Source organism: Corapipo altera, unplaced genomic scaffold, assembly GCF_003945725.1.
Source record: "Corapipo altera isolate COAL_440 unplaced genomic scaffold, ASM394572v1 98, whole genome shotgun sequence".
Classification (NCBI taxonomy): Eukaryota; Metazoa; Chordata; class Aves; order Passeriformes; family Pipridae; genus Corapipo; species Corapipo altera.
In genome coordinates, this window is record NW_020884914.1 from 3,856,560 (window position 1) to 3,870,126 (window position 13,567).

Genomic DNA, 13,567 nt, shown 5'->3' on the forward strand with positions numbered 1-13,567 from the left:
GTGTTTAAATAAACACACTCTCTCAAGAAATATTTTGCTTTTAATTGATCCTACTGCTGAAGCCCTACTGGTTCCTGATAGTTTGTTGCCATGGATGGGTAATGATGTCACACATTCTGCCCAGTGTCCATGCCAGAAAATAAATGAGAATGACTTTTTTAATTATTGGGAGTTACTTAGCAATTCTCTGGAAGGTCTGAAGTGAATTACAAGGAAGAAAACCTGATGTCCCATTGACCCTACCTGTATTGTATCTTTATGCCAGGAAAGTGGCACAGTAAAACTCCAGAGCAAAGGGTCTGCAGGTTTAAAATCAAGGTTCTGTTACTGCAATTTACCTTGTTATCCAACATTTCTGTGGGATAGGTGAAGTGTGGCTTAGGGGCTCACACATAGAACACAGCTGTGCCCTTGGAAACTACATAACTATAGTTTCTGGAAGAGGGTGTACTACTTGTGTCCTTCCCTCCATCAGTGACTTTCTGACAGGAAAATGATCCCAAGCAGGGTACAGACATCCCTGCATCAGGTAGCAATTTCCATGCTGCTGTCTTCTCTCACACTGCCTTTCAAATTAGGTTAGATCTGTCCTTTTGAGCTCGGCATCTGGAAGGCAAAGAGCAAGAGGAAATCTGTTGTAAGTACACGGGAAAGGCTGCAGGAACACCAGCACTGTCACTGCTCCCTCCTCCCCTCCAGGACCGCGGCGTTTGGAATAAGGGAGGATCAGGATCCCCATCCCCGCGTGTTCTCGCAGGTATCCCTTCCTGGGGGGGCAGAGCCCACCTGCTCAGCGCCGCCACTGATGCGCAGGCGGGTCGGGACAGGTACCCGGGGTCGGGGGCAGGGGGGACCCCTCTGTGCCGGGCGAGGTCCCCGCTCCGCCCGCGGGGCGCGCAGGGAGCGGGGCGGGGCTCGGGGCGCGCAACCTGCGCGGCCGGCGGGTCCGGCCGAGGCGGGGCGGCGGCGGCCACATCAGCATGAGGGTGAACTTGGGCGCCCTCACCCTCTTCGTGGCCCTGGTGGGACTTTCCAGCTTCGTCTTCCTCGTGGTGGCCATCGCGACGGACTTCTGGTACATCATCGATGCCTCCAAGCTGGACGCGTCCCGGAACGGCTCGGACGCGCTCAGCTCGCACTCGGGGCTGTGGCGGACCTGCCGCGGTGAGTGGGGCGGGCGGAGCGGCCATCCAGCTGCGGATCCAGCTGCGGCCATCCAGCTGCGGATCCAGCTGCGGCCATCCAGCTGTGGATCCAGCTGCGGCCATCCAGCTTTGGGGATCCAGCTTTGGGGATCCAGCTGTGAGGGTCCAGTTGCGGAGGTCCAGCTGCGGGGATCCAGCTGTGGATCCAGCTGCGGGCATCCAGCTGCGGGGGTCCAGCTGCGGGGGTCCAGCTGTGGATCCAGCTGCGGGGATCCAACTGTGAGGGTCCAGCTGCGGGGATCCAGCTGCGGGCATCCAGCTGCAGGGTCCAGCTACAGGGATCCAGCCGCGGGGATCCAGCTGCGGGGATCTCTCTGTGAGGTTCCAGTTGCGGGGTCCGGATGTCCGGAGGGCCCCGGCATCCGTGGGCAGAGCCTTGTCGATACCCCCCCGTGTTACCTGCCGAGGGAGACATGGGGAGAGCGACTTTTCTGCTGCTGTAACCTTATTATGCATTAACTTTTAATCCGAGCTAATTTAATAAACGTTAACCATTTAGGAGGAAGGAGATGTCTTTTCATTTGGCTCGGGGAATTAAGGGGCAAAAGTTCTGGGTTAAAGCCATTAAAATAATAAATAATAATGTAAAGAACATAAAGAACATAAACATAAACACTATAGTTTATATATAAAAACAATACAGTTATTGTTATTATTATTATGTATTATTAACATAGCAATATAAACATTGTTAGTTTGAAATGTGCAACATTTATTGAAATTTTTAACATTAAAATTAAAATTAGGTTATCCATAAATAATTAAAGTAAACTTAATCACATACTAACTAAAGGTAAGTGACTAAAGACTCACCAAGTTCACCAGGTAATTGTACTGTGTTTGGTTTTGCTTGGTGTTTCATAGTTCTAGTTCTAGATTTTAATCTATAAATGCTATATGGATAGTACAGAATTTTCCCCATTGAGTTAATTTGTTACTTTTGGTTTTGATTCCACCATTCAAAGCAAGGAGTAAGTAATGTTCACCACAGTCAAGAAAGGATGTTGCTCCCAGTGGAGTGGGGAGAAGCAGCAGGTTTCAGGAATTCTCCCTGAGCTGTATCCCAAGCCCACTGCATCGAGCAGATGTTTCCCTGCTGACTCCAGTGGTCAGGCCCCATGGAAGCAGCCATTGCTGGGTACTGAAAATCCCCTTCTTTCCTTCCCTACCTAGGAATAACTGTTTTAAAAGCAGTTAATATTATATGAATTATACTTACATGCAAAAAAAAAAAAGCAAAAAAATGTTATAGTGTAATTTTTCCCTCTTTGTTTTTCCCCTTCTCTGTTAGTGAGGAGTGAGTGTTACCCTTTGATAAACCCCTTCTGGCACAAGAATGCAAACATCACCGAGTCACACAGACAGCTTTTGTGTGAGTAGCATTTATATTATTTTTATATTTATATCCACCCTTCCCTTCCTCCTTGGCCACTTACAGGGACTCATTTCTGATTCAGAGGGGGAACTCTCTGAGATAGTGTTTTGTCTCTGCTTCTGTACAACATCTGTCACTGTCTGTGGTCTTTGAGTAGGTTTACTTTTGAAATAACCATGTATTTCATGTCAAGTTCAGCTAATTTCTTCCACAGGAACAAGACCTTTCTGACCGGAATGGCACAGGAAGGTAAACAATTGTTAAAAAATAAAAGGCAAAAATGGTCAAAATCACCTCAGAGGAGTCTGATCACTGAAAATGCTTAAGCACACATTTAAATGAATCTTTTAGGCAGTTACTTTTCTACCCTTTCAGTGAGATTCCTTGCACTGATAAAAGGCTTAAGTTAGTGAGAATTTAAGAAGATAAATCACTGACTAAAAGCAGTGTTCGAAGTCCTTGAAGAACACTGTGTTCAAAACCACTAAGCTCCTAACTCTATTTACTTCCTTTTTTTTTCCTGATACATTAGTCAATGTCAGGATGTTCTCAGAAAGTCCAAACTGAACATTTTCAAATACTTACAGGCACCTCCTAAAAGACGATTTAGCTTCTTTGCATCATATTCTGCACAATCCTCTGCTCACACATGCTCATATATGGGCTTGATTTTTACAACCTTTTAATTTACTTATCTCTCCTCTCTGACTCTGGCTCTTCCCACCTTGCATGCAGAATATGTGCATTAGTCCTGTGTCTTAAAATGGGACTCTTTCCCTCAAAACCAGCCATTCCCTGAACAATCCTCCAGAGAGGCTTGGAGTGTCTTCAATCTCTTGGAGCAGCATCCCATGATGAGCTGAGAGTGCAGCACATGTGGGAAGGGAGGCCTGGGAGGTGCTGATGCTGGTGGGGCTTCCAGCTGTAACTGGGAAGCTGAAATAGGAATAAGATCCCACTGGGCTACTGAAAGAGCCATATAAACATACTGACAGGTTCAAGACTAACAGCCCAGGTTGCCTCTCTGAGCTTTCAAGTAGAAAAGTACCATTTTTTAAATTCTCCTTGCTCAAGACAAAGGGCCTTGGCTGCTTGGTGTTGCTGAAAACTCTGAGGAACAGTGAAAATGATTGTCTGCTTGATCACTTAAACCTTTGAGGGGTCACTGTTAATTGAACCCAACCAGACTGATCACATTTTAAGTGTGGGCACCTCAACTGTTACGTTGGGGATGGTCCAAAATTTCAGGATAAAATTGTTAGCATTTCAAAAGTTGTGTGCATATTTGCAAAAGGCACATCTGTTATTTCCCCCAGGTGAGGAGATTTTAGGTTGCATCTCTTCAAAGAAATAACAAAACAAAATCAGAGATGATACAGAGCTCTTTTGGTTATAAAAATGATGTTGGCTTGGAAACAAAGGTAGTCATGAAGTGTAAGAAAATAGTGGATATGAGTAAAAATTGGATTAATAACTATGTTTACAGGCTCTTCAGAGCTTAACAGATTTTTTTTCTCTCACTTTCACATCAAGTACTATTTTTGGGTTCCTGGACAAAGACTTCAGGTCTGCAAAGACACTTGCAGATTTTACGATAAACAGGCATAGTCTGCCTAAAAATGATGATATAAGAAATCAAAGATACTTTCAGTGAAATAACCTGCTAGGCTTGATTAGAATTCCCTACAGAGTGAACTTTTTGATTTTTCTGGTTGTTCAGCTTCAGTGCAGTTTCAGTGACGTGAGGCTACAGGTCTGCAGCAACAGCAGCTGAACACAGGAACTGCCTTGCCAGTACTTCTTCCTTCAAAGAAATACAGATATTTCTGAGTGATATCTAAGTTCATTAAGTACTGAGATAGTACCTTCTGCTCTTTCTTAAATATTTTCTGACTGTGGTCACTGAATCATATTTAGGCAAACCATTTTCATCTACGACACATTTTAATTAGAATTTTAGAGGAAAATTCTGAGGGCATGGATTGCAGTGTAGTTACAGTAGTTTCTTCATCTGTTACTGTATGGGGCAAACAAGCTAATTGCACAGCTTTAACTGGTTAGTTCAAAAAAATCATATTCTTCTCTGCGTGTGCCTGTGCAGGTGTCTGTGAGGAACATTTACATGGGATTAATCTCATTCCATCTAGCTGTACACACATATTTCTCACTGATTATTCCTAAAAAGATTTTAATGGACTGCCTCCTGATGTAGGCACTTAAGTAACACATCAGTCACATCCCTCAGAGTTTGAATGCACTTCTTGGCGTCTTAACCAGACACAAGTGCCAAAAAGATGGGAGAAAGTCTGTATGTGAGTGCAAAGAGCTGGGTGGAAGTGGAAACAAAAGTCCTGGTTACTACCAGAAGAAAAACCCTTTATTAAAGAATGAAAAGCCTCCACATTCCCTTCCTTCACACTTCCAATCTCTTTCCTGTTCATACACAGCATATTCCTTTTAGGTTTATTGTGTACTTCAAATAGAGTTCCTGGTAAATTAAAACAATTTGGTGTACAAGTTAACATCCTGTGCCAGCAGCAATATTACTCAGGCAATCAACACAGGTGCTGTTAAGCCTGGCAGTATGACGTGATTTCACATCACAGGAGTACTCTTGGCTGATTCCTCTCCTGGATTAGACACAAACATGCCTCCTCCTCTGCATTAGCCTTCCACTTCTTTTCTTTCCACTCCCTCCAGCTGAACATACAGTGTATACCATCTCTCTCCCTCAAGCCCACAATGTATAAAATGTTTTCCTACTACAGATTACATTATGACATGGTTATATATTTGTTTAAAACATCAGCCACTGACTGAACAAAAATACCACTATAGACTTCCTGCCACTAGTTTTCCTGAAATTTCTGCATTTTAAAAATGCCTTTTTACTGGAGATGTACGCTTTCCTCTGTCCTATACAGGATTTAAAGAGTCACTTTTCACAATTTAGATAGTTATTAGGGTCTCTTGGTGGCCAGGAGGATTAAAGATAGTCCTCTGAAAATCACCCTTATAACTGAAATCTGTCATCAGACCACCCCCAGATATTTTTCCTTGCTGTGTGTTCTCCTGTGCCAGCTATGGAAGACAAGCAGGAGGAGCAACTTTTTTTCATGGTGAGCTGAATCCATCTCTCACTAAATGATAAAATAAGGGTGTCACTCTCACTTCAAAGGAAGCTGCATCAGGAGTTCTGAGCAGCTTTGCCATTTTCCAGTAGAAGAAACATAGCATCCACAATCACATTGAAGTGTTGAGGATCACACACAGAGAGAGGGAAGCTGGTGTGTAGCAGAAATGGCAGTATTTAATCACCTGAAAGATTTTCCCCGAGAGTTTCAGCTTTGTAAAAGAAGTTCTTGAAAGAAAAACCAAACCAAAACAAACAGAGCCAAAACTACCAAAAAAATACCACTACCAAAAAAACCCAAACAGAAAAACCCCCCAGGAAGTTACACTGGGCAAAGGTTGCTCTTAGGTATTTTTGTAATATAAATATTTTCCATTTACCACAGACTGTATTGTTAATAATTAGTGAATACCAGTATAGATTTAGGTAAAGGCAGCACCAGTGTAATCCCTGCAAAATGAACAGTGTTGTAAATATTTTTAATCAAAACCAGACAATTTCTCTCGAGTCTTAGCTTTGCACCTGAGCTGGTGTGGAGTCCCACTTGCACTGCAGAGCTGGGGCTGCTGTTATGAAAAATTATGTGAGAGGAACTGGTGTTCTTTTTTACTGTCTGCATGACACACAAACCCATCTGCATTAGGTACCTACAGGTACCTACAAGCCTCTCACAATCCTGATTTTTTTGTTATTGACATGAACATCATGGGCAGTGATTGATTTCCTTTTACAGGTCCATTTTTAGTGCTCTCCTGTATTCTTGAGCCATCTAGAGATGAGCAGTTAATGGATGTGGTTTCCACTTACATATGACTGGAAGAAAATCTTTTTTCCTGATATAAAATCAAGACTGGAGCGTGCAGCTGCCCAGTGCAACTGCTTAAAGTATTCTCCCAAGAGTATTTTTATTTTTTCTTTTTTAAACTTCAGTGTGACTGGAACATGAGGCTGCAGACAAGTTAGTCCTTCCAGCAGGGAAACAATCTTTGCAGCAGAGGCAGTTACTGATGCCTCAGTTGTTTTAATGTAACAGCTGCCTTGGTTTCTTCCTCAACAAAATTAGTTTAATAGTACAGATAAACTTGTCTGGATTTCCTTACAGCATGTGGACCCTGTAACAGTCACTAACCAGCTGCTTTCACACTTTACCCTGCTCTTCATGGTCCTGCTTCATTTTTACTGAGCTTATTTTATTTTTACAGTTTGTAATGTTATAAAGAATCCCCTATTATTTGGCTGCCATGACATTTTTCCTTGGGGATTTACAGCTCTTCGCAATTTTTCTTGTGGTTTGAAGTTATCAGAAGGAAAACAGGGCTGGAATATCTAGCAAGAGCTAGTTCAGAGGCCAAGTGAAATAAGACCCAAATGATGTACACAGAAATTCTAATTTAATTGATCTGGTAGGTGTGTACCTAAAGGGATCTGCTTTGTTTCTGAGCAACAGTGTACTGTTCCTTCAGAGAGGTCCCAGTGAACATCTGCCGGGTGCTTAGAGTAGATATTACAGTAAATATATACAGAAATCTGAGATAACTCCAGCATCCCTGCAGCTGAGACCGAATGAGTGTCAACCTCTGATGAATGTTCTCGTTTTCAAAGTCATTGGTACCGTGGCAATAGAGTGGGAGCCCCAGTGCACCGCTCACATCCATCATTCTACCCATTCCTGCTTGTCACCGTCCCCTGTTCCCTCTCCAGCATCATTTTATTTCTACTGTCAGCAATTTGTCTTCCAGTTTAGCTCAGAGACTTTCTGAGAAGACCACCAAGCCAAAACATGTAACACACAGGCCAGAGGCTTGCTAATTGTCCTGGAGTTCCCTAACCCTGTGAGCAATCCTCCACCAGCATCTTTTCTCTGGTGAACTGGAGGGGGGTCCAAGCCCAGAACTCTCCCATTTAGCCCCTGACAGCCGTTCTTTTCAGTTGCTCGTTGTTTTTCCAAGTTGTTTCCTTCCTTTCTTCCCTACAAGCAGGTAGGTCTTTCTCCATACACTGATTCTTCCTGGCTTTGCCAAGACTTTCCAGAGCAGCCCCATTGGTTTTAGCAGCTGCCAAGCTTTTCGTTTCAGCTCGAGGCTTTTGTCTTTCTGACTGGGTATTTAGTAACTGCTGGGTAAGATAAACAGGGCCTTAATTAAGCTCTTCTGAGCCGCTGCCATTTGAAGTATTTCTGATGAGGTGACTATTACAGTCTTCTAGAGATTATTTGCTATTATAAGCTGTGCAAACAAATCCAAAGTTGGTTTGAAGCAATTAAGCTCCAGCACGTTAACAGGGGATGATTAACAAAACTGATGATTAACAAAACTGCTCCGCTTGCAGTTGGTTACTTCTGACACTGCTCAGTTTTTCCAGTTCATTCCACAGATTTCTCTTTACAAACAACTCAACAACAACTGTGTTGGGTGGTAATTCAGAAGTGCCTGCCAAATCCTGAGATCTGGACACACACTGCAGATGTCATTCTTTCAGATATTTGGTCCCATCTCTACTAAAACAGCTTTGGCTAGCTAATGTAAAACTTCATTAGCTCAGATCAGGCAATTTAGTTCTTTTTTTTCTCTACAAAAACCAGGAGTGTTTTTTAAATGTTTATGAGTTTGTTTCAGTATTTCCAAGACTAAACTATTGGACCTTTTGTGACAGGGAACTCTGGCATTGAGCAATAGATGTGGGAAACTGAATTCTGTTTTGCAGGAAAGTGTACATACCTCTTCTTGTGCAAAATGTTTAGGCTGGTGGTTTTTTTTTCAATACTAGATTAATTTCATCAATATGAAGAATTATATGTACAATATATAATGCATCAATGTGTATTTCAACAGAAATTGAAAAAAATACTAAAATGACTGCAAAATTAATGTTTTAACTTCTTTCACAGATGATTATTGAGGACAGAAACACAGTAAAGATATTTTAAGTCATGTTCTTCTATAAACTAATTCTGTTCCTCTAATCAAGGAATATAATGGCATAATATCATATGCCAGATGGCATGAATTCAGATTCCCGAGTGGTTTCCATGGCAGCATTTTAGAATAAGTTTCCCAGGCAGTTGCAGATTTCACAGGACAAATGAGTATTAGATATTGAACTTGAACACTGGAGATGATAAAACTGCTGTTTAACCAAATACAATCCATTAAATATTTGATTTTTAAAAAGCTGCAGGTGATTAATGGGAAATGTAGTTCCAGCTGTGTATAGGAAAAGTGAGGCTCTGTCACAGTGGGCTCTGTGGGTTTCAGCTGAGATATCCCTAAATCTTTTATTTTCACTGAAGAGGGCATAAAAATCAGAGTTATTCTGATGTTGCATGCAACTGCCACAGATCATTAATGTAATGTGACACTCCCCAGGATGTTCTGGTATGGATTTGCTTTCCCTTTCCTTCACGAGGTTCCATTCAGAGCCTGATCTACCTCACCCACTGTCCTGGCTCAGGTTGCAGTAGCTGAAATCACACCATGATAAGGAAAGTCAAAGAAATAGCAACTGTAGGTGCTACTGTCCTGAGATGTAGTTTGTTAGCAGTCAGTGAGGGACACCTGGAAAATCACAAGGCATAGAGCCAGTGATGAGCTTATTTCTGTTTTTTCCCTCCTAGCAAAGCCAGGTCTGGGGACAGAGTTGTACCATTCTTACATTCACAATTTTAAAATGTTAATTGTATCAGATTTTATCTGCTCAAGGCCTTTTCACCTTTTACATGCAAGACCAAGGGGGGCACAGGGATGTCAGTGGTGGGGAACCAAAATCAGGCCCAATAACCCTCAGCAAGCACAAATGTGGCTGAAGATCAGCCTGTTCCTGCTGCTTCTCTGGAATCTGAGAGCTGAATTGGGTTCCAAATCTCTGTTCTGTCACATCATGTTACATCACATCCCCAACAACCACTTCTACCTATATAAAACTGCTGAACTGAGTTCCATGGCTATTTCTCGTCTTGGTATTCAGCTAAGAATTGCAGACAGTTTTGACATACTGCTTTCTACCCAGTAAGCTGAAGATGGATTTGGCTGAGAATTGCTATAGGTTTGTGTTTCTTAGCCAGCAACAGCAGCTGTGGCTACTTTTGCTGAAGGAAAACACAGGGAACTGTCCTCAGCTTTAGAATCAAAGAGAGAAAGTGCTCTCTTCAATGCAGAATGCTGAATTTGTCATTTTGAGCATCAGCTGGTCCTGATGTGGGCATATGTGGGATTGAATACGAAAATGTAATACCAGCATAAATAAACAGAAACAGAAGAACAGTATGGTCACCTCCCAAAACTTTGTCATTTGCCACGTTTTTCCTTGTGATCATGTTCTGTGCTACATAAAACAAATAATTATGTCTTGAAACCACATTCTCCACAAGAAAAGACATTAACAGTGTCTGCCTTGATCCCATGCAGACCCTTCCTAACCTTCCAAGCTTCTAGAACTGAACAGAGATACACAATTGTGTCTTATCTTTATAATGCTGTTGAAGGGGATAAGCTGGATCCTTAGCCAGTGAGAGAGGGAGTACTTCCAATTCAGTGGGCAGTTACAATCACTTAAAAAAAATTGATCATTTGATCACACAAAACCTGTGGTCTCTTAACTGATTCCTTTTCCTTGGGAACCAGCTAATGGTGTATTGTGATTCCTCTGTGAAATTAAGTGAGTCACTGAAGCCTAGACCTCTTCAGAATATGGATTTTAAGGGATTTTTTTTTCTGAGCACTTTGGTATTAAATAAATTGATACTGGAATTACTTTTTCTTGGTTATTATTCTAGAAAAGGTTGGGTTGAATGTTGTGGACAGATTACATGAGAAGGAACAATGACACAAAGATGGTTTATGATGGAAAAAACCAGTGTGATATGAAAAAATACATAGCAACCCTCTGTTTACACAGCTATTAAAATGTTATAGGGATCAAGAAAGACTAATGTAAAACATTTAGCATGGGAGGAAGCGAGCAGGATAGGTTAATGTACTTAGTGAAGCTGCTGTAGAAAACAATGACAGACAGAATCAGAGCTGGATGGGAAAATTTACCTCTAGTTGATGGTCAGCTGCAACAAAGGAAAAGGTCACCAATTTGCTAGATCTGTTCAGCAGAGGACATGTGACAGAAGAGAAAGAATTTAATCAAAAGCATGGCTGGATCTCACCACCCAGAGACAACAGTACCACTCACTGTGATCTGTGTGATAACCAGGGCTACTTCTGATTTAGGTTGTCAGTGCCTACCTGGTATGCAGTGCATGACCTGTTATCCAGCTTGGCTTAATAGCTCAGTCAGTTTAACTGCTTAAATATATCTATGCAGACATATCCTTTATATCTGTGGTCTCTGTTTGAAACACAGGCTGTGATCCTGTGAGGGCTTGCTCTGTATGTGACCTTTTCCTCCATATCATATATTTGTCCTGCCAACTTAAACTGAAAACCCAACAGGTTTTCCAATTTCTTGTTGATTCAGCACAGAATAAAAGCTTTGATTCTGATCAGGGGCTCTGCACTTAATAATTATTAGTACATCCATTGACACCATAATCAAATATTGAAATATTAACGTTCTTTATTTTTCTTCAGACATGCATGGAACATTTGTCATCCTGATGCCCCTCAGCCTGATACTGATGATTTTTGGAGGAATGACTGGGTTCATCAGTATCCTTGCCAGGGCCTACCTACTGCTTCTGATGACAGGACTGCTTTTTCTTTTTGGAGGTACAATATCAAACTCCCAACCTAACCAATTTAAATAATAAGGAATTATATCTGGGAAACATCACTTTGTTTTTCCAGAGAATAAGAGCTAAGCAGGAGTTTCCTTTCAGAATGATGCTGGTGTTCATCCTGATGGGATTCTGGAGTAGAGCAACTTAGAGTCAGGACAGGCAAATAATCACACACAGCCAAACATCCTTGTGCAGTGAGTCACTCTTTGAACACAGAGTGTTTGCTGTGCCCATTAACACAAAAGATTTAATACCTTCTAAGCACAGGGCACAAATTCTTTACAGACAGGGTAATGGGGTAATTGAAAAGTGACTTTGGAACTGCTAAAGCAGAGGGTTTGATAACCTTGCACAGATCTTACACCCATTAAGAAAACTGACAATTTTTTAAAGGCTTTTGCATTGGGTTTCTGAAAAGGGTCTTGCTGGGCATTCCTGGGTCAGCTGCACTGCTAGTTTTGAGCTAGAGTGGTGTCCCCAAACCATGGGTCACAAAAGGAAATCCCAAAAAGATATTTCAGAGTATAATTTTTCGTTTTGAAGCTAGTAAGTCAGAAGCCAGACCAAAGTTTTTCTCCCTGACAATCAGATAAGACACTATCTTGTCCTACAAGTGTTCCAGTATCTACTTTACAAGGCCTTTCTATGACTTCTTTCCTGCCACTGATCAAGTAAAGTTATGATTTTGGTTAGTATATGTCCTTTGAGTGACATAGATGCCAGGTTTAGGATTTGGTATGTACTTGTGCTAAATGTGCCATTCCCTAATTTCCTACCTTCTGTACAATCCTTTCATTCTGAAAACATCCAGCTCCTTGTTTGAGTGCCTTTATTAATTTATTTTTAGTCTGCTCCAAGGATGTCTTTGACTCAGTTATTTAGAAGTGATGAACAGTCATAACTCCACAACACTTGGTGGGAGGTGGCAGCAAAGACCAACACGTTTACATTAAACACTCAAAATTTACAATACTCAAAATCAGAAAGCAGTCTAAATTCAAGTCAGTGACATGACATGCAAGAATCTGTGTCTCTCTGGGCTTTCTGGCACAGAGGTAGACATCTGCACATGGTGCTCAGCAGTGAGGAATCAGGATGCACTATAATACAGTACTGAAAACAGAGATGTGTGTGCATTAGATATCTGTGAAATATATGACTCAATTTTTATTGTGGCAGGCTTGATGTTAGACATTTTGATTCAGTATTTAACAGTGGGAACACATTATACTCAATGGACGGAAAACCAACCTCAAATAGATATCAAAGATAAACTGGGAGTCTGGTCTGGGTGGGATAGGAAGGAGTGGCAAAGAAGCCCTAAGCCATATCCAATTGATTGATTTTGATTTAACCAGCTGAGTATGTCTCTCTCTCTCAGCTCTGGTCACACTTACTGGGATCAGTGTCTATATTGCATATTCAGCTGCTGCCTTTGAAGAAGCTGTCTGCCTCCTGAGGAGCAAGGACCTCCTGGTGGAAATCGATATCAGGTTTGGCTGGTCCCTTGCCCTGGTCTGGATCTCCTTTGTCGCAGAAGTGCTCACTGGGGCCGTGTTCCTCCTGGCAGCAAGAGTTGTGGGTCTGAAACGGCAACGTGAGCAGACATTATGAACAACAGGTATCCCTGCAACAACAGAACCCTGAAGAGCCTGACAGTCTGGATTGCTCGGTCCAGCTGGTCACTGGGGGTGTATAAAAGTGGAAGGCTGAGTACCTTGTCCACTACTGTAAACCTTTTCCCTCACAGTTGGCTATAAAACACAAAGATTCTCATAAATCAGTAAAACATTGCAGGTGCTGTCAATAAGGACACCCTTGTGACTTTAGAAGAAAGTACATTGCAGTGTTAGTGGTTTCAGACTAATTTCAGCTGGCAGCTCATAAGACATCTCCATTCACTGCTTGGAACAAGGCTGATTTCTTGCTTTCTTTTATCTTTTTTGCTGTCTAAGCAAAGTGCCTCAGAGTACTTTGCAGTTCAGCTTTTGGTTTCTCCTCTGAGACTCTTAAGAAGGACATGGACCTGCTGCAGTGAGTCCAGAGGAGGCCACAAAGATGCTCTAAGGGCTGGAGCCCTTCTGGTATGGAAATGGACTGAGAGAGCTGGGAGTGTTCAGCCTGGAGCA

General features: G+C 42.1%; 1 protein-coding gene across 1 annotated transcript; it reads left to right on the forward strand.

The window, feature by feature from the left end:
• The first annotated feature begins 980 nt into the window (after nucleotides 1-980).
• On the forward strand, nucleotides 981-13,187 carry TMEM114 (transmembrane protein 114). The gene is made up of 4 exons (XM_027655014.1): nucleotides 981-1,164; nucleotides 2,497-2,577; nucleotides 11,290-11,427; nucleotides 12,820-13,187. The coding sequence occupies exons 1-4, from the start codon at nucleotides 981-983 to the stop codon at nucleotides 13,050-13,052; spliced, it is 636 nt and encodes a 211-aa protein (XP_027510815.1). The 3' UTR covers nucleotides 13,053-13,187.
• Nucleotides 13,188-13,567: the final 380 nt, after the last annotated feature.

Bases quoted from the DNA above. Each gene is read 5' to 3' on its own strand.
- TMEM114 (XM_027655014.1), top strand. From the start codon at position 981: ATGAGGGTGAACTTGGGCGCCCTCACCCTCTTCGTGGCCCTGGTGGGA. The intron at 2,578-11,289 runs GTGAGTAGCATT...ATTTTTCTTCAG, and splicing joins GTCACACAGACAGCTTTTGT to ACATGCATGGAACATTTGTC. The intron at 11,428-12,819 runs GTACAATATCAA...TCTCTCTCTCAG, and splicing joins ACTGCTTTTTCTTTTTGGAG to CTCTGGTCACACTTACTGGG.